Source organism: Sinocyclocheilus anshuiensis, unplaced genomic scaffold (genome assembly GCF_001515605.1).
Source record: "Sinocyclocheilus anshuiensis isolate Anshui unplaced genomic scaffold, SAMN03320099.WGS_v1.1 scaffold280, whole genome shotgun sequence".
NCBI lineage: Eukaryota > Metazoa > Chordata > Actinopteri > Cypriniformes > Cyprinidae > Sinocyclocheilus > Sinocyclocheilus anshuiensis.
Genome location: NW_015558575.1, coordinates 798,343 through 816,947, shown reverse-complemented (window position 1 = coordinate 816,947; position 18,605 = coordinate 798,343). Strand labels below are relative to the sequence as shown.

Sequence of the window (18,605 nt, the reverse complement as noted above, 5' to 3'; positions counted from 1 at the left end):
TGTCAAACTGATGAAGATGTTTTCTTAATTTGCTGGTGCTTTTTCTATCTGCATGTTTTCTTAAGTTGCAGCGCGTTGAGCTCTCTTAGCCACCGTATCTTTCTCATTTGTCTCATCAAAATTTTCTCAAACAAAACTCAACTGTCAGGATTTATATGCTTTTGATGGGCTGGTCTGTGCAGAATCAGCTTTAGATTATTGAAACACTGTCACTGTCAACGTAACACCCAGTCACACGAGGCTTTGCCCAGAGGTTTACCAGACCTAGGCAGAAGGTATAAGATCATTTAAATATGATCTTCTCAATGCAAACAACAGCTTTGCATTATGGTTTCTTTATAGCTAAAACTTTAGCCTACTGTACTGTGTGTGCCAACTATCTACTTCTAATCTGATCTCTAATAAAACCCTCAGCCTGAGCCGGACATTTGACCGCAGTTGGAGTGAGATCCACGACTCATTAATCCAGATTTAGTAGGAACACTGAAAAAGCACTCACCAGCAGATCTCTGAGTGAAAGGAAAAGATCGATAAATAATATGTTCTATTCAACAAGTTTTATAAACATGGTTATTCATGCAAAGTATAGCAATACTAAGCAGAACAGCAGTTGCAAGTCATAAGTTGTTTTTTTTAAGCTTTCTTGTTTTAGTCATAAACACTATTGCACAATAGTTTATAATTTATAATAATACTAATTTATATGATGAAGTCAGCTGAATAAACAGCACAAATAAACAGGGGTATCTGGGTGCAGGCAACATAAAAAGTTACACATCATTCACATATACTACAATACAAAGCTGGTAGTCACAATAGTGACTTACAGGTTATTAACAGGACAATGTGTAAATAAAAATTACGTGTGTATAGTATTTTATAAAAATGAATGAAATATGTTACCACGTTGTATTGTCATTTAATATAATGCCAAGGCTAGTTATTAGATTGTATTTATGCTGCCTATAATAAAATGTATTTTTTTCCAAATTATTTCTTCTACAAAGTACTAAAAGAACTGTTAATGGAACCGTTAAGGAACCATAATTGAACCAAATCTGTTAAATTCCTTATGATTATTGCTTAGATAAGATCTATTTTATTTTTTAAACACAATAAAGGGTTAACATCTTCTGCGGGTCCCTGGCTTGACTAATGATCACTCAAGTCTATGGAAAACACCCTGGCAAGAGTCCACAGAGATACACACACACACACACACACATTTCCTTCCCACCTGCTCCTCTTCCTCTGGGCCTTCCCTGCATGGCCTTCTTCGATCAGCGGGCTCTTAAATCAACGAAGGAAACACACACACATAAACAAACACAAGCACACACGCAGACGTATCTCCTCGCTCTATTAACATGCCATCTGCCCGAGCAAGCTGTCCAGCCTGCTAACAAGAAGACCCTGACAGATACCCTTCTCATGGCCCACTTCTCCTACTATGTGTGCCTGTGTGACCGAGTTGAAGACACCAGGACACCGCTGGGGTCAATGATGCATCTGGGTCACCGTCCCACCCCTCTTTTGTGTCCATAGACCCTGTACAATCTGGCCCTCCTTCACACTACTCAGGTTAATTTCAACCAAAGAATCAAACAAAGAAATAGGCCTGGTTGTCTTCCCTTGCTTTGTTAACAGATTTTAAAATCCAAAATGTCACGTAGCTGTAGTTTATTGAGCACAGTCAGTGCAAAGGTCAGACTCACTTACACATATGAGATCAAATGTATTTCATGTCTAAACATTCTGCAGGCTGATTACTGATGAATCAAATTTGCACACTTTTTTTTGAATAATGAATGAATGATGTTTGTCCTCTCTAAAAGGTTTTTGAGCATAAATAAACCAATAGATCTTTTGACAAATATGTTTAAAAAAGCTCCAGTCAAGGCTGTATACTGGATAAAATATTACTATATGTGCAAAACATTTTGGGGTCATTTTTTAAAGAAATTAAGAAATATATACTTTAAATCAACAATCATGTGTAATATTGATCAAAAGTTACAGTAAATATATTTATAATGTTACAAATCATAAATGCTCTCCTTTTGAACTTTCTATTCATCAATGAAACCTGGAGAGAGAAAAAAATCACTGTTTCCACTAAAATATTAAGCAGCACAACTTTCCAATGGCTTTCATGGGTTTCACTGTATCATTTCAATCTCTAGGTGGAAAGCAGGACAATAAACAGTCAGAAGAATACATGCAAATGCAGAACTATAAAAACAGTATGGTTTGCTGGCATTGATATACTGATTTACTAAAACACTGAGTCTATCTGTAATAATGGGGAGAGCTCTGAGAAAAAAGGCTGCGCTAAAATGAAATCACACAGAAAAGTGGAGCTACTTTATTTAGGCTCTCTATCTTCCTAAAAGACGGAGCGCTATTATCCCATTATCTACTTCAGCAGAGCAATGTGATGAAGAGCTGATGAGACGTGAATTGAATTTAGAGACAGTGGAAGACGAGCAGTTTGTGTGTGTGTGTGTGTGTGTGTGTGTGTGTAAGATAAAAATCTGTGCTGATGTAGTAGTGACCTTGATTGTGAGTCCTCGGGGAGTATGCACTAAAGAGTGGGTCACCTATCCTCTGAACCTATCGCCCTTTCTGACTCACTTCCAAAATGTAGTAATGTACCTCTTCATAGGCAGAGACAGGGGCGTAGTGTTTGGGTATGCGAGGTATGCATATGGGCCCGGGTTGATTGGGGGCCCGCCGAGGGGGACCTTTTAATTAAAACGAGGGAACAAATTCTTAATTCGTGGCCTAAATAAATAAATATATTTTCTGCATGTCATGTGCAGGGCTCAGTAATTTCTTGTGTGCATTTATTATATTGCTGTCGTGCAGAACATGTGTCAAAAAAACCTGTGTGAGGTTGGTAGCTAGCTAGTTGAAAAGACTGTATCACCTCAATATATATATATATATATATATATATACAATAGTCTTTCGATAAAAGAGAATTAAAATGAAAGAAAGAGAATTCAAATGGTGCAGGTGCCACTGAACCTAGATGTGATACAGTTGTGATACAGTCTTTTCAACTAGCTAGCTACCAACCTCACACAGGTTTTTTTTTATTATTATTTTTATTTTATTTGGCTGTGGCAATGCAGCGTTTGCACATAGTTTTAAAAAATGACACAGTTCTACACATTTATATATATATATATATATATAAAGTAGCCATTCTTTCCATTGAGAATGCACCTTCGTTAAATTAAATTAAACACCAAGGACATTGTGGATGAATTTGCCGAAAGAAAGGCCCGGAGTGAGTGAGTAGTTTTTTTTTTCTTTCTTTTTTTCTGTCTTTTTGCAGTTTGGGCCACTGTGCCAAGAGTGTGCTTGTATTAAGTAATTTAGAAAATATGTTTTAGTGCCATAATATTTTTAGATTAAAGTCAAAATTACGAGATTAAAAATTATTTTATATTGCATGAATAAAGTTAATTAATGTGAAAATTCCACCTATTAAAAAAAAAATAAGCAAACAGACAAAAAAAGGTCTGTGGCGGTTAACTGACTGATCTATGAAAATAATAAAACAATGTTGGCAAAGTTATATTGCTGGCGTTTCTGAGGTAAATTTTATGTTACGACTGTTATGACTATTCACAAGCTTTATTGACGATTTTCGAAACACTGATTGATTGATTACATGAGATTTTATTGTTAAGTTGTTCTGATTTGTTTCAACATGTCTTCTGATATTCATTTATGTTTATCATGTGCTGGAACTAGTAGAAAAGCGGAAAAAGAAGATTGATTCACATGCCGCTTGAACTGAGGTGAATACAGTGATCTCACGCCACATTAAAGAATTTTGTGATAAAATTGACTGAATTTAAAGGCTACGATTTACAAAACACGCTTTCTTGCGATGGCTGGCATGCTACAAATAATGATTAGACTAGAAAATGTTAAATATTATTTCCAATAATTTATACCATCCATAAAACAGCTTGTGAATAGTCATGTAATGTTATTTACCTCAGAAAAGACAACAATAAGGAGTGTTGGAGCCCACATTAACCTATAACGTTTGGGGGGGCCCATACAAATGTTTTTGCATATGGGCCCGGGTCTGACTTGCTATCCCACTGGGCAGAGACCTGTCAAGGCAGCATCCTAATCGAAATGGACCCACACAAATAGGGTCACCCATTTTAGAAGAGAGACATTCTCCATCTGTTTATACTTTTTTAGATTGAAGCAAAACTATTGACCAAACAAAAATGAAATGCAATGCAAAGTCACAGTGTACTCCGGCAGCTGTGTGTGTGTAGCTATAAAAAGGACAATCACTACTTGACTGAACTAAGTGCTAGATGAATTTGAAATGCAATCACTTTGGCTTCAGCTCACTGACATACAACTTCATTACATCAGTTTTAAAAATAGGCTAAATGCTAAAAATAAACATGAAAGAATTGTAACTTTAAGAATTGTACACTGACAAGCTACACAAAATCGCGTTCAAAATCGCAGGCGATTCATTGCCGATTTTGAACGCGATTTTGTGTAGCTTGTCAGTGAACTACGGCTCTGTGTAGTAAATGCCGCTCTATCTGAAAGCACGTGCTGGAGATTTACTACTAATCACCAGAAGTGTTTGTTCATGTTTTTGCCAAGCCAAGTCTTATTCATTGTGTTTCTGCTCACTTTTGGATTTTAATAAACTGCACATGGGTTCTCATTCAACTTGCCTCCAGTGGACATACATTACCGTCATATGATATGATTTGTATGAGCACTTATGATTTTGAAACCTTATGAAAGGATTTATGAAACCAATTTTTAAAACTGTCTGTTGTTAATAACATAGCGATGTTTGAAGCATAGCCTGAAACAAAAATCACTTTCAGTCACTTTCAAACCAAGCAGCTTTCTGTTTGCTAATGCGGCAAATTTTATGTGACCAACTGAACCTTTTGCGAAATCTGCATGAGGAAATATTTTGAAATTCCCAGATTCCTACTGAAGTGATTGGAGTTCACCCATGAACATTTGCCAAACAGTAGTAAATGTGGCCGCACCTTAACCCTCACTGGAGCATAAACGGATCATACAAAAACGCACAAATGACATTGTACAAACTCACCACTAATTTGCAAAAACATAAAATAGTTAAGAATTACCATGAGTGTGTTGGCTTTGAAACACTCTACATAGGCAGCAGCTCTATGCTACTCACATAAAGGAGACAACAGAGGACAGAAGAGTTTGGTGTTACCATGTTGCTAAGCTAACAATATGTTACACCAGGGGTCTCCAAACTTGGTCCTGGAGGGCCGGTGTCCTGCAGAGTTTAGCTCCAACTCTAATTAAACACACCTGAAGCAGCTAATCAAGCTCTTACTAGGCATACTAGAAACTTAAAGGCAGGTGTTTTGAGGCAAGTTGAAGCTAAACTCTGCAGGACACCGGCCCTCCAGGACCGAGTTTGGACACCCCTCTGTTACACTAATAAGGTTTATTTATAAAGCAAGTTTATTTATAAAACATATTTCATTCAAAATAACAATTCAAAGTGCTTTACATTGCAATAAGAATGAGAAAGAATAAAACTAAGACGAATATATGTGACCCTGGACCACAAAACCAGTCATAAGGGTCGATTTTTTTGAATTTGAGATTTATACATCATCTGAAAGCTGAATAAATAAGCTTTCCAAGTTCTTAGCAATGCATATTACTAATCAAAAATTAAGTTTTGACATATTTACGGTAGGAAATTGACAAAATATCTTCATGGAACATGATCTTTACTTAATATCCTAATGATGTTTTGGCATAAAATAAAAATCGATAATTTTGACCAATACAATGTTTTTTTGGCTATTGCTACAAATATACCCAAGCGACTTAAGACTGGTTTTGTGGTCCAGGGTCACATATTTAAAATATTGTTTAAAAATATTAATTAATATATTTACCCGATTTTGTTCATTAAGTAAATTTATCTTGTTTTAAGAATCTGTAGATCATTTGAAAACATGCCAAAATGACCAATGAAGAAAACGATTTTTGCAGTGCAAGCAGCTCATTAGGTTCTGGAGCAGAGCCTTCGTCTCTGTCGCTGTGGGCAGCTGTGTGATTAATGCTGTACATCTGGAGGTCAGCAGAACCAATCACCCATCTGACAAAAGCCCTCTGTCTCTCGTCTCCATTATCTATACATCTCTGTGGTCTGATGTTCGCATTAGAAAGACAGAAAGTCATTGGCATCATCAATTTTTTCATTAATATTTGACAGAACGCTGCAATGGTGTTAAGAAATGAGGAGCAAATCTCGCTCTAAACAGTGAAGTGAAGGTTACATGCACATATTTCAATTCTTCAGCTGTTTCCCCTGATTTCACATTTCATCACTTTTGCTGTTTGCTCATGAGAATTGTATTTCTTCTGTGATGCTGTGAGACAACTTCGGATTAACTGCAGTCAGAGGGAATTGGGACTGGGTGTTACATGCCGAAAACGCTAAGGAAAGCCCTGAGGTTTGTTTATACTCATCACTCCAAAATATTTAAAGCAATATTTATAGCAATGCTGTAAGTACACAGTAAAAAAATATTTTTCAAAGCTGTAAATTAAACAAAGATTATTGGAGTATGTTTCACAAGAAAAAAAAAATTCTACTTCAAAATTTCACATTTAATTCATTTTGTTACTTGCCGTTTGTTTGTAATTATTATGCTACCATTTTCACTCAGGAATTGCTAGTGAATAGCACAGAGTAAATCCTACACCAAATTAACACTGGCATTTACTCATCCTTACATTGTTCCAAGTCCACACAAAAGTAGAATTTTTAATAGAATCTCTTTGTAGCTCATAGTGACCATGTTTGTCAACATCCATAAAAAAGCCCATAATGCTCTTTATTCTGAGTCTTCAGTTTATGAGGAACAGGCCGAAATTTAAGGCATTATTCACTGAAATTAGATTATGAAGACTTTCAGCAACAGTAATATTTCTCCCCAAAATTAAAAGAAATATGTCATTTGATGCATTATGACATTATTTTCATGACAAATAAGCAGAACGATTGTTATTATTGTTCTTATAGTGCTAAAAATAATGATATATTATTTAATTGCAATTTTAAGTATTTATACTTTAGACTGATAGCTTTTTAAAATATATATTTTTTTTTAAGTATTTTTACTATGAAAAATAGGTTTTAAATCCATGCTTATTTGCATTAAAAAAAAAAACACTGAATTATGTAAATCCGCTATTAACAACCACCATTTTTACAAAAAGTTAAATATGAGGGAACATTACATTGGTGAGAATTTTATTTAAAAAAAAAAACAGTGGTCACAATGTAAAAAAAATTCAGTGGTCCTAAAAAATAAGCTTCTGATATTCTTGATATACAATATAATTTAAAAATTTTTATATATTTAGATTTTGAGAAGAAATATTTGACATAAGTTTATATTTTGACCTGGACATGTGTTTAGTTTTTTTCCCCCACAGGGGAGGTGAGAGGTTGTCTGTTCAGTATAAGTCTGAAGAAACCACAGTCACTGATGGTTCTTTTCAGTTGTGTGGGAAAATGAAACATTGACATAATATTCATGTGTAACCATGGAAACCTGCTGTATTACAGGATTCTGTGCTTAGGCGTTGAACAGGACGGGTCACGTTTGTAGGAGGGTGTGTGGAGCTCTCTCTGTATTTATTTCTCTCTCTCTCTTTCTGTCTTCTCTATGAATAGCTGCATATCAAACCCTGCTGGTTGACCATCTTTGACTTTAGCTGGCTGCACAAACATCAACAAAGTCAAAAAATGTAAAATTTTTATGTATTTCTGTAGTTCATGATTTTTACAAAAACATAAGTTTCTTTATGTAATCTTTTCATTTTCTTCAAGAAACGTTCCAGCTACACTATGTCTTATTTGCTGAAAGTCTTGTTTGTATTAAGATCGTTTCAGTCAGTGGCCAGTTTACTGAGCTGTTTCCTTGGTCACAGATAGCCGGCAGGAAAAAGCGTGAAAAAGTATCCTTACACACACACACACACTCCCCAGCGATGGCATATGGAGGAGATGTACTGCATATTTCAGTCTGAAACATCTAACCTACATTTGATCTGCTAGTGTGTGTGTGTGTGTGTGTGTGTGTGTGTGGTGAAACCACCATTGCGTGTCATGAATGTGTGTGTGGAGGAGGAGGTCACAGCTATTCCCACACACTGTATTTATGAATATGGGTGGAAGGAGACGGCATTCCTGCATTACGTGTCTAGGAACTAGAATCATATTTATTCTGTTTATATTTTAATTTAGTGACATCCATTGGCATTTCCACATACAGAAGTCTTGTCTGTTTTTCCATTCATAGAAGAAGTGTATTGATGCTAGAGCCATTTTTATTATGTTTATATTTAGTTTTAGTGATGTCCGTCAGTTTAATTTTTATGTTAATTTTACTTGATTATTGTGTATATTTACTGTATATTTTACAGTGTGACTTATATCTCCAAATTATGACTTTATTTCTTGTAATTGTAACATTATATCACACAATGTCACTTTATCTTTCATAAATGTGACTTTACTTAGCATAATTGTGAGTTTATATTGCACAATGTGATTTTATATCTCCAAGTTGTGACTATTTTTTATAGTTTATATCTCTTTATATCTCATGATTGTGACTTTATTTCTTGTAATTGTGTCTTTATAGCTCACAATGTCACTGTATATTTCATTTATTGTAATTGTAACACTATATCTCACAATATCACTTTATCTTTCATAATTGCGATTTTCTTTAGCATAACTGCAACTTTACATTTCACAATGTGATTTTATATCTACAAATTGTGATTTTGTTTTCTTTTTTTTGTAGTTGTAACTTTATATCTCGTAATTGCAACTTTATTTCTGCTAATTGTACCTTTATATCTCACAATGTCACTTTATATTTCACAATTTTGCCTTAATTGTGACTTAATATTTTGCAATGTGACTTTATATTTCCAAATTGTGACTTAATTACTCATAATTGTGACTCTATATTTTATTATTGTGACGTTTCGTAATTGCACATTTATTTAATATACTGTGATTGTGACTGTGAATTATATTTCACAGTGCGACTTTGTTTCTTGTAATTGTGACTTCTCATAATTGTGACTTTATATCACAATGTGACTATATATCTCACACTGTGATTATATTTCTTATCTAAGGGTTGAAACAGGCTTCTATAAAATATGAAAAATATGTCAGGCTGATTCAGGCTTAACAGAGAATATTTTATCAGCCTGTATCTTTACTTGATACTGTACACCTCTCTTTATACAGTATATGTACCAGCACAGCAGGTTATTTATTATATGTAATGTAGCAATAAAATTTATAGCTAATGAAATCTCTCACATCTGAACTGTCAGAATGGATGGGATCATTAGACATCAGTAAATCTCCAACCTAATGTTTTATTCACTAAAATCAACATACTGTATGTCACATCTTCATAATTCACAGCTCATTTTTGGTTCATAAATGACTAGTGCACTGCCGCAATCACTTAATGATAAAGACCCAAATGCACTAAATTCGGCTAAATTCAGACTAAAGGTGTGTTCTTATTTAATTGACAGCTTCATGCAATACGTGTAAAAGTATCTGTTCTGTCAGCTCCATCTGAATCCATTAAAGAGCATGAAGAAAAAAGAGGCCCAGCGGGAGGGTAGAATTTAGACTGACTCATACACACTCACACAGTTCCTCCCCACCTACAATAAATCAGCACACACACACACACACACCGTGACTCTCTCCATCCACTACACATAAGCTTTCCTCAATTTCCTACTACCCCCTGCCACTGCACAGCAGCACATACACATACTGTACAGCATAAGGCACTTACACTGACCTACTCACACACAGAGAGCAGAGCAAAGAGACAAGCACTAGTAGAGTCCGAGAGTTTGTGTGTGTGTGTGTGTGTGTGTGTGTGTGGTGTGTGTGTGTGTGTGTGTGTGTGTGTGTGTGTGTGTGTTAAAACAGCTTAAGTGTGAACTGTTTTTGACTTAAGAAGTCAAAACCAAAAATGTGAACCATCTCCTGCAGCACTTTAACAGGAACATGAATTTATTAGCAGAAAATCACAGCTCTTTTAATACTATCAATTCTGAACTACACTGAATGTAAGATCAGTGTTTTGTCCAACCCTAAAAGTATTGTGGCAGTGCCATGGTTTAGTAATGGTATCAAGAAATACAATAGTACTTGGGTACCATTTGAATGCATATTTTTTTGTGCATGCTATTTCAAGGTAATCCAAATAACACCACACTGAAAATTCACTGAAGAAAAAAAAACCTGTCATTATTTACTCACCATCATGTTAAACTTTGTGGAACTTTAAACAGAATTGAGAAAAAAAAAAGCTTTGAAAAAAAGCACTCTAAATGTATTATGCCAAAAAGAACGTTTTTTGGACCAACAAAAAAAAGTTCTTTAGGATAAAACTAAATGATTTGTTGATGACTGTTTCAGTTATTTTAATTTATTTTAGTGATAAAACAGACTATATGTTTCATTGACACATACATGGAACTTGATAACAAGAATGTAATCCATAAAATGTTATGATCTCATGTTTGGAATCCCAATAGGATTCTATATGCAATCTTTTCACTTACACTATTAAAAATAAAGGTTTTGGAATCAATAGTTCCATGAAGAAACGTTAACTTCCATGGAACCTTCAGGATATTCAAATTTTCTTCATATTCTTAGGGGGGAAATGGTTCTTTTAAGAACTGTTCATAGAAAGGTTTTTGGGGAAACTGGTTCTTCTATTTGCATTGCTATATAAACGTTTTGGAATTATTGGGGTTCTTTTGATTCAATTCTCAAACAAAAAAATCTATCAATAAATCAATAAATTCTATATGGAACCCCAACAGGGGTTCCAAATATAACGCCACTGATATAATCCTTAAAAGTTCAATATTAAATATTCTTCTAAGTGTGCATATGGTACTATTTGGAAGTTGTATATTTTACTTATTTATTTATGTATTTGTTTAAGACAAGTGCCATTGTAGGAGCATGGTATTCTTGAAGTAACATACCATGATGTATCATAAATTGTAGAAAGTACCATGGTTTTACCATGTGATGATACCAGCACTGTTCTACATGGTACAGCCACAGTGCCACAATGCGTTCATTACCTTGTGTTGTTTCCACATGGCGGCCAGGGGCTTCACATCATGTTTGCCGTGTTTGCCCTCCTCCAGACACTGGTAGCATACGGGGGTCTTGCAGCTGACGCAGTACATGCTGTAGTTCTCGGCTTCGTGATCCAGGCAAGTTGCCTGTTTGCGCGCGGAGGCGCCGGCCGGCCGCGCGTTCCCCGCCTGCGCTTGAGTCGGCGGCAGCAGACGGTGCTTGGCCAGCGGTCCGCGGGAGGGGTGGCAGCGCTGCTGGCACGGAGCGCAGTAGAACACATCGCACTGCTCGCACATCACCGTGGCGTCCACCGGATTGCGGTCGCACAGCTGGCATTTGACGGAGGCGGCGCGGCTCTGCTGGTAGCGGGACACGATCGCCTCCAGCAGCCGGTTGCGCTGGAATCCCCGGAGCCCCCGCTCGTCCAGGGACACGCTGCGGTGGCACAGCGGGCAGGTGATGGAGCAGTGGCGGTGGACCAGCGCCGGCGGGAACACACGCACTCCGTTGGGAGACTTCAGGCACGGCGTGTATGAGCCGTACCCGCTGTCCGTCTCGCTGTACATGCTCATCTTGTCCATATCCAGATAGTCATAGTCCGAGGTGCCGGAGCATCGGTTCTGCGGAGGGGTCTCTCCCTCCGGGGTCTGCACGATGATATTCCGGGCACACGCCAGGCAGACATTATGAGAGCAGGGTAAAATAATCGGCTCCTTAAAGAGAGAACCGCAAACCGGGCATTTCAGTTCTTCTTCCATCGCGTCCATAAACCCACTCGCACGCGCTGCCGTTCAATGAAATCAGAGCAGCACTACCAGACGCGGACAGCTCCCGTTACCCGCTCCGCGCATGCGCAGTGACAGAACGCTTTTGGGCGTTGTAGTCACTAGGCTGACACCCGCCGCTTCAGTTGACCTCTTAAAAACTACAACTCCCTCAATTCCGCTAATTAAATGCGGCGAGAAGAGTTTGTAGTATAGTCCCGTATTCAAGGGTCAAGGTTTGGGGGGAAAAAAGCCTAATTTACAACTTAATGAAGCCCATGTGTAAACAACCCCGTCAAAGGAGGACAGGCGTTGTAATTGTGAAGGCATCCAAGAGAGCGGACCAGTAGCCTATTTTTGTGAATGGCCGTCAATAATTAGGGAAAGGAATTTTTCACTGCGAGCATCGGGCTGCTTACAGTCTTCTGCTCACACAGTAATTACAGCACAGAATTAGCACTTCACCACACATACATCACCATAACTCCACCACACCACATGTTATCTATTGACTGGTAATGGGGAATATATATATATATATATATATATATATATATAATAGAAAATGTGTATTTACATATAAGCATTTATAGTATAGATTTTTTTTTCTTGAAAAACATGAAGTTATAAAAAAATATTCCCATGCACTCACAAATAGTATCATTTTTGTAAGTTTTAGGTCCCATTTTGCATATAATTTTAATTACATAATTTAAAATATATATAGCCTATATATATATATAAATATATACACACACACACACACACTGAAAACAAATGAGTGGAATTTTGGAAAAAGGAAAGAAAACTTTTCATTAATGTCCAGTTTAATCTAATTGTGTTTCAAATATTTATTTGACAATCGGGCATCGGGGGAGCGAGAAGGCACACGCTATTGTTCTTTCTCACATGGCTGTGGTGTTGTTCAGAGGCGCGAAACTGATCCATTAGATTAGGCTGGGGGTCTGCCAAGAGAAAATGAACTCCTGTCATAACCCACAGGGCGACGCATACCTAGAATACTGAAAAAGCAGCATCCATGTTGTGTGTGTATCAGTGCAAACCAGACTGCATCAAATAATGAAATTAGATTTTCTTGCATGCAATAAAGTTCTTGTTTCAAATTGATTTAGAAGTTAATTTAATAGCCTTATTTAAGTCTAAGTGCCAACACCTTAAATCTTTTCCTCATATTATTATAAAGTTTAATTGAAAGTTGTCTGTGTATTATGTGCCGGAAGGGTTAAAACAACAAAAATACAATACAAAAAGACCTTGTGAATATTTGATCAAGGATATGAAGTCTGGCAGAGAACAGCAACAGCAGTATCAAAGAGGGAAAAAAACAGATGAAAGGGGAATATGTTTAATAACTCTGGGTTATTGTCAAGACTCTGGCTTTGGGATTTTTAACAGAGGCTTACTTTTATTGAACAATTCCCTGTACACCAGGGGGCACCACATTTAAAAGCTTTGACATCTGGAGCACAGCATCAAAAGAATAGAGCATGTTAGTGAGTTTGAAAAAGCACATTGCTTTTTTTTTTTTTTTTTTTTAATAAACTGGGTGTTTACTAGTTTGTGTACAACACACTCAAAAGAAAGCAGTATAAACAAAAGTGTTTTCATCTTTACATCCGTATTTTTGTTTGATTGAAATGACAAATGAAATGTAATTCTTCACATTTTAATTAGAAGGACAATTTTAATTTCTATATAGTTTAATAATATAAAGTTCATTATAAATGACTAAAGAACCAACAGCTGATCTCTCTACAAAGCACAATTAAAACAATTATTATTATTAAACGTAAGTCTTATACAGTTGCCGTTTGGCCTGATATAGAGCCACGGAACAAAAATAAAAGGTAATTGCCATTTTTTAAAAACACAATTCTGACTTTTTTCATCACACTTCTGAGAAAGAGTCCATATTTCGAGATATAAACTCTTTCAATTATAAGCACTTTCAATTATAAGTTTATAAGCAATTCTGAGGAGTTTGAATTGTAATATATAATATATAAACTCACAATTGTGAAAAAAAAAAACAATTGAGATAAAAAGTCAGTCACAAAACTTTTTTACATTTACATTTTTTCACTTTACATCTTACATCAGTTAATTCTGTTTATATCTTCACTGAATCTTGTCTCCGACTGAAAAGTCTGAATTGCGAGATATAAACTCAGAATTGCAAGGAAAAACAGTCAGAATTGTGAGATAAAAAGCCGCAGTTACCTTTTTTGTTTTATTCTGTGGCAGAAACAGGCTTCCATAGTTGGACTTAAAGGACACAAACATAACATTGAAAATTCTGCCATTTATTCACCCCCATTCTGTTTCAAAACCATATGCTGTTATTTGAAGACTAATTTTTCAATTGTGCTTTTTAGACATTTTTTGAAGCTTGACACCCATTTTAAAATTTAAATTCTCATTTTGTGTTCTATGTACAACAACATAAAGGTTTGACATGAATGCGAGTAAAAAATGACAGAATTTCTATTTTCAGTGAACTATTTCTTTAAAGAGTGTGAGAGGTTGCGGAGTGCATCACAACACCAAAAATGAGTCATATGAGTGCAATGTAGTGAAATGTATTGAGATTTGGAGACCTAAAGTGCATTATCAATCTCATTCATTCACGTCCATCCACATCTCTATTAGACGACGGACATGGTGCTCTCGGGGTTGACCCTGACAGACCGAGAGCTCTTCCTCAGATCCTGGAGCTGTTTGGCAGGTTTCCCGACTCCCTCCTCAAACCTCTTCTCCACAACAGGAAGCACCGTCTCATGCAGGAACGATGCGTTCTGCAGAATAAAGGCCTTTTTCTCGGCCTCCTGCTCACAGCGCAGGCTGTAGTCCACATGCTGCGCCGCCACCAGGATGATCTCCCGCAGGCTCTCCAGAAACACCATGTGCAGCTCTGGGAAGTACAGCTTCAGCCCTTCCTCCAGGAAGGCCATCATCTGCTTGGTGAAGGCCACAATGGTGTAGCTCAGGTTGACCCAGCAGTCTTCTCCCGTATACTGGTCGAAACTGCCGATCCCGCAGCTTCGCATTTCGTCCTTGAGCTTGGCCAGAGCTTCAGGAGTCATCAGGTTCATCCTACGCCACATCTCCTCAGAGTTACGATGCCTCGTTGCTTCTATGATGATGTCTTTCTGGCTTTGGAGAGCCGCCCTGATGTCTTTCACAAGTAAAGATTGTAAAATGAAGGTCAGATCCAAGCCAATCTCGCTCAGCTGCATGCAGTGCTCACTGGCGAACTTCACGCACTCTGCAGCTGTGGACAAGCTTTCTTTGCTGTCAAACACCTGCTTGCTGAAGGCATCTACGAACATCTTCATCACCGAACGAGACCAGACCACAAAGGCGGAGTAGCAGCCAGTGTTGCCTGCGAAATCAGTCTCAAACTCCCTGGCGGTTTCAAGCAGGCTCGTGAAGAAGATGTTGCAGAGCTTTTGGATGTAAAGCAGCGTGGCGCCCTCGATCCGAAGCTGCCGGATGGCGGTTTGGACGGCCGCCGCTCTGTTTTTCAAAAACAGCTCACAGGCTTTCGTGGACTGGCCCAGGCGAATGAGTTGAGAGACGGCTCGCCGCGTGGCTTTAGGTCCTCCACGGAGCGAGCGATCAGGCGAGAGTTCGAACACCAGGACCTCCGTCAGCTGTCGAACACGCTCATCCACCTTCCCTCTGAGCTCCTTCACCCGTGGGCTCACTGGTTGCTCCTTCAGATATTCGTTAAGTTTATCCAGAAGATCAACAGCACCCTCAAAGTCTCTCTGAGCGATGCACACGTCAAGGTCTTCTGGAAGCTCCTGGATCCATTCGGGACTGAGATCCACCAGTTCCTCTGAACCCAGAGGCTCGTCCTCATCAAATGGGTTTGTGGAGACGTCCTGCCTGACTGGCGACGTTGGCACCTCCTCTTCTTTTTTGTGTTTGTCTTTCGCCACTTTGTTTTTCTTCGTTTCCTCCAGAATCTCCAGCCACTCTTTCTTGATCTTGCTGTTCTCGGCTTTGAAGATGCGGCTGTCGGGGAACATGAGGATTTTGAACATGTCTTTCATCGGAGGGTTGTCTTTTACATTTACAACTGCAAAGCTTTCTAGATCATACAGCGCATTGTATTTGTATTTCACGGCTCCATGTCTGTTTGCCAGCCAGGTTGCGATGAGCAGGCAATCGTTCATCAGAAACGTGTGAACCTTTTGGATCTGTGACATGTTGTCTGCGTCATACTCCAAAAGATCACCATTATAGACCAGATATCTGCCGGGGGTTTCCATGATGGTCTTGCATCCCTCCACTTTTTCCAAAAGTGTGGTTAGGGTTCTTTGTTTAACCTCTTCAGTTTCCTTTGGAAAGGCTGCGAGCATCTCTTTGGCTGCTTCGTCTTTATCTGTGGACAGGAGAGACTGTGTAATGCTCTCCATTATGCTCTTCTGCTCAGTGAGAAAGTGACTCAGCTGATACATCTCACTCTCCAAGTAAGAAATCTCCTTGGCTGTCTCAATAAACTGCCTGTAGTTTTTATAAACATTTTTCTTAAGGTTCTGCGCGGTTTCGTCGGCGAGTGTTTGTATTTTCTGACGGTGTTCTTGTAGATCGCGGTCACCGTCCGACTGCTGCGAGAGCTGCTTCACGTAGGACTGAGGGTCAAAATTAGGGGATTCCAGCAACTTGCGCAAACGGTTTCCAGCGTCTGCCATGTTTTTTCGATGTTACGGCGAAAGAAAAAGTATGAATGAAACACAAATATGAGGATAAGTGTGTGAAAATCAGTCGAGCTGCAGAGCTGATCGCGTCCTCAACCGGAAGCGCTCGACACCTCCCCGTGACGTCACATCACGTGACTAGCGAACGTTTCAAAATACTGAACATAACAACAAAGATTCACTCACTTATAATATATTTGAATAATTTAATGTCTTTTGGTGTTGATGTCCATGTTAATATTCATAATAAGTAAATAAATAAAAAGCTTGGTTACAAAAAACAAAAAAATCGGGTCAGTAACTATCAAATGTATGTACAGTATGTATATGTATATATATATATATATACCATACTTATATTTTAATTCATACACTTTATTGCAAACATAGCTTAGAAATATAAAATAATTACACAGTAGTAGAACTGTACCACGTTAACATGTTATAAATGGAATAAAAGTATGTTATCTTTATTTTATTTTTACATATTTTGAAATATGTCATTATACCCATTTGAGTAAAAACACAGCACGACCAAATTAAGCGCCGCCTTATTGTTAGGAAGTGTTCAGAGTAAAATGTATGAATTACTCAAAGGAACTATTTTTCACCATGTTGGTTAGTATCCCATATTCGCTCCAATAATGAATGAATAATTAATCATCAAATGACAAATAATTAACAAATGACGAATAAAATGATAAACAACAAAAAATTGTACGATTTGTTGTTTGTGGATCTAGCAACTCCGTGCAACTACTTTGATTGGTCAACATTTTACGTCTCCTTCCCGCATTCCACGGGCTGTTATTTTTGTAGCGCTATTTTTATCTGTTTGCATATTGTAACATCCACAAGTCCCCAGTGTTGCGCTGTTCATGCATATAACGTAACATTATAAACAACTAGGCTTAGAAATACATTTCCCAGCATTCCCAACGCTGTGCGGCTTTACGATTGGCCAACAATTGTTTTTTCATAGGTCTCTGGTGGAAATAGGTTTCTTTCAAAAAAAATCTGAGACGTTCATCTTGATCGTCACAGTCACGAAAACCCGCGACTAAACCCTTTAATCTATTAGGCGAGAGTTTCGTTGGTCGCGATGAATGGATTTATGAGGAGTTCTTGCTCTGGTTGAAGGTGTCAACTGTTCGTCCTAAAGCAGACTGAAGATGGAGGATGAAGACTTTTTACTCGCTCTTCGTTTACAAGAGCAGTTTGATCAGGAGACCGCGAAAGCTGGATGGACTGATGAAGACTATCCGTCCAGCAAGAAGCGTAAGATTGACTCCTGCTCTCAGCCCAGACCAGAGAGACCGCTGTCCGTCGTGGACGAGTCGTGGGAGATGCTGGACCCCAATCCGGACGTGAGAGCCATGTTCCTGCAGTTCAATGACCAGTTCTTCTGGGGGAAACTCAGCGGGGTGGAGGTCAAGTGGAGTCCACGAATGACACTGTAAGCTTCACTAGTCTAACGGAACGTGTGATAGATAGATAGATAGATAGATAGATAGATAGATAGATAGATAGAGAGAGAGAGAGAGAGAGAGAGATAGATAGATAGATAGATAGATAGATAGATAGACAGACGGAGAGAGAGACAGACAGACAGGGATGGATGGACGGACGGACAGGTAGAGAGATAGATAGATAGATAGAGCGATAGACAGACAGATAGAGAGATAGATGGATGGATAGATAGAGAGATGGATGGATAGATAGATAGATAGGTAGAGAGATAGATAGATAGGTAGATAGATAGAGAGAGAGAGAGATAGACAGACAGGTAGATAGATAGATAGATAGATAGGTAGAGAGAGAGATGGATGGATGGATAGATAGATAGATAGATACATAGATAGACAGGTAGATACATAGATAGAC

General features: G+C 38.0%; 3 protein-coding genes across 3 annotated transcripts in view; 1 reads left to right on the top strand and 2 right to left on the bottom strand.

Annotated features, from left to right (window-relative positions):
* trim67 (tripartite motif containing 67) overlaps positions 1–12,050 on the bottom strand; it is a 43,095-nt gene extending 31,045 nt beyond the window's left edge. Inside the window, exon 1 of the mRNA XM_016475284.1 lies at positions 11,233–12,050. Within this exon, the coding sequence (XP_016330770.1) occupies positions 11,233–11,997 (765 nt within the window). The 5' untranslated portion in view covers positions 11,998–12,050. The remainder of the gene's footprint in view (positions 1–11,232) is intronic.
* Positions 12,051–14,076: 2,026 nt separating this feature from the next.
* exoc8 (exocyst complex component 8) lies at positions 14,077–16,839 on the bottom strand. Its single transcript, XM_016475319.1, has one exon. It carries the CDS (start codon positions 16,713–16,715, stop codon positions 14,661–14,663), a length of 2,055 nt encoding a protein of 684 aa, XP_016330805.1. The 5' UTR covers positions 16,716–16,839; the 3' UTR covers positions 14,077–14,660.
* A 594-nt stretch (positions 16,840–17,433) lies between these two features.
* sprtn (SprT-like N-terminal domain) overlaps positions 17,434–18,605 on the top strand; it is a 12,027-nt gene continuing 10,855 nt past the window's right edge. The window contains exon 1 of the mRNA XM_016475313.1: positions 17,434–18,177. Coding sequence (XP_016330799.1) covers positions 17,894–18,177 — 284 coding nt within the window. The 5' untranslated portion in view covers positions 17,434–17,893. The remainder of the gene's footprint in view (positions 18,178–18,605) is intronic.

Coding starts and splice junctions, on each gene's coding strand:
- exoc8 (XM_016475319.1), bottom strand. CDS start 16,715: ATGGCAGACGCTGGAAACCGTTTGCGCAAGTTGCTGGAATCCCCTAAT.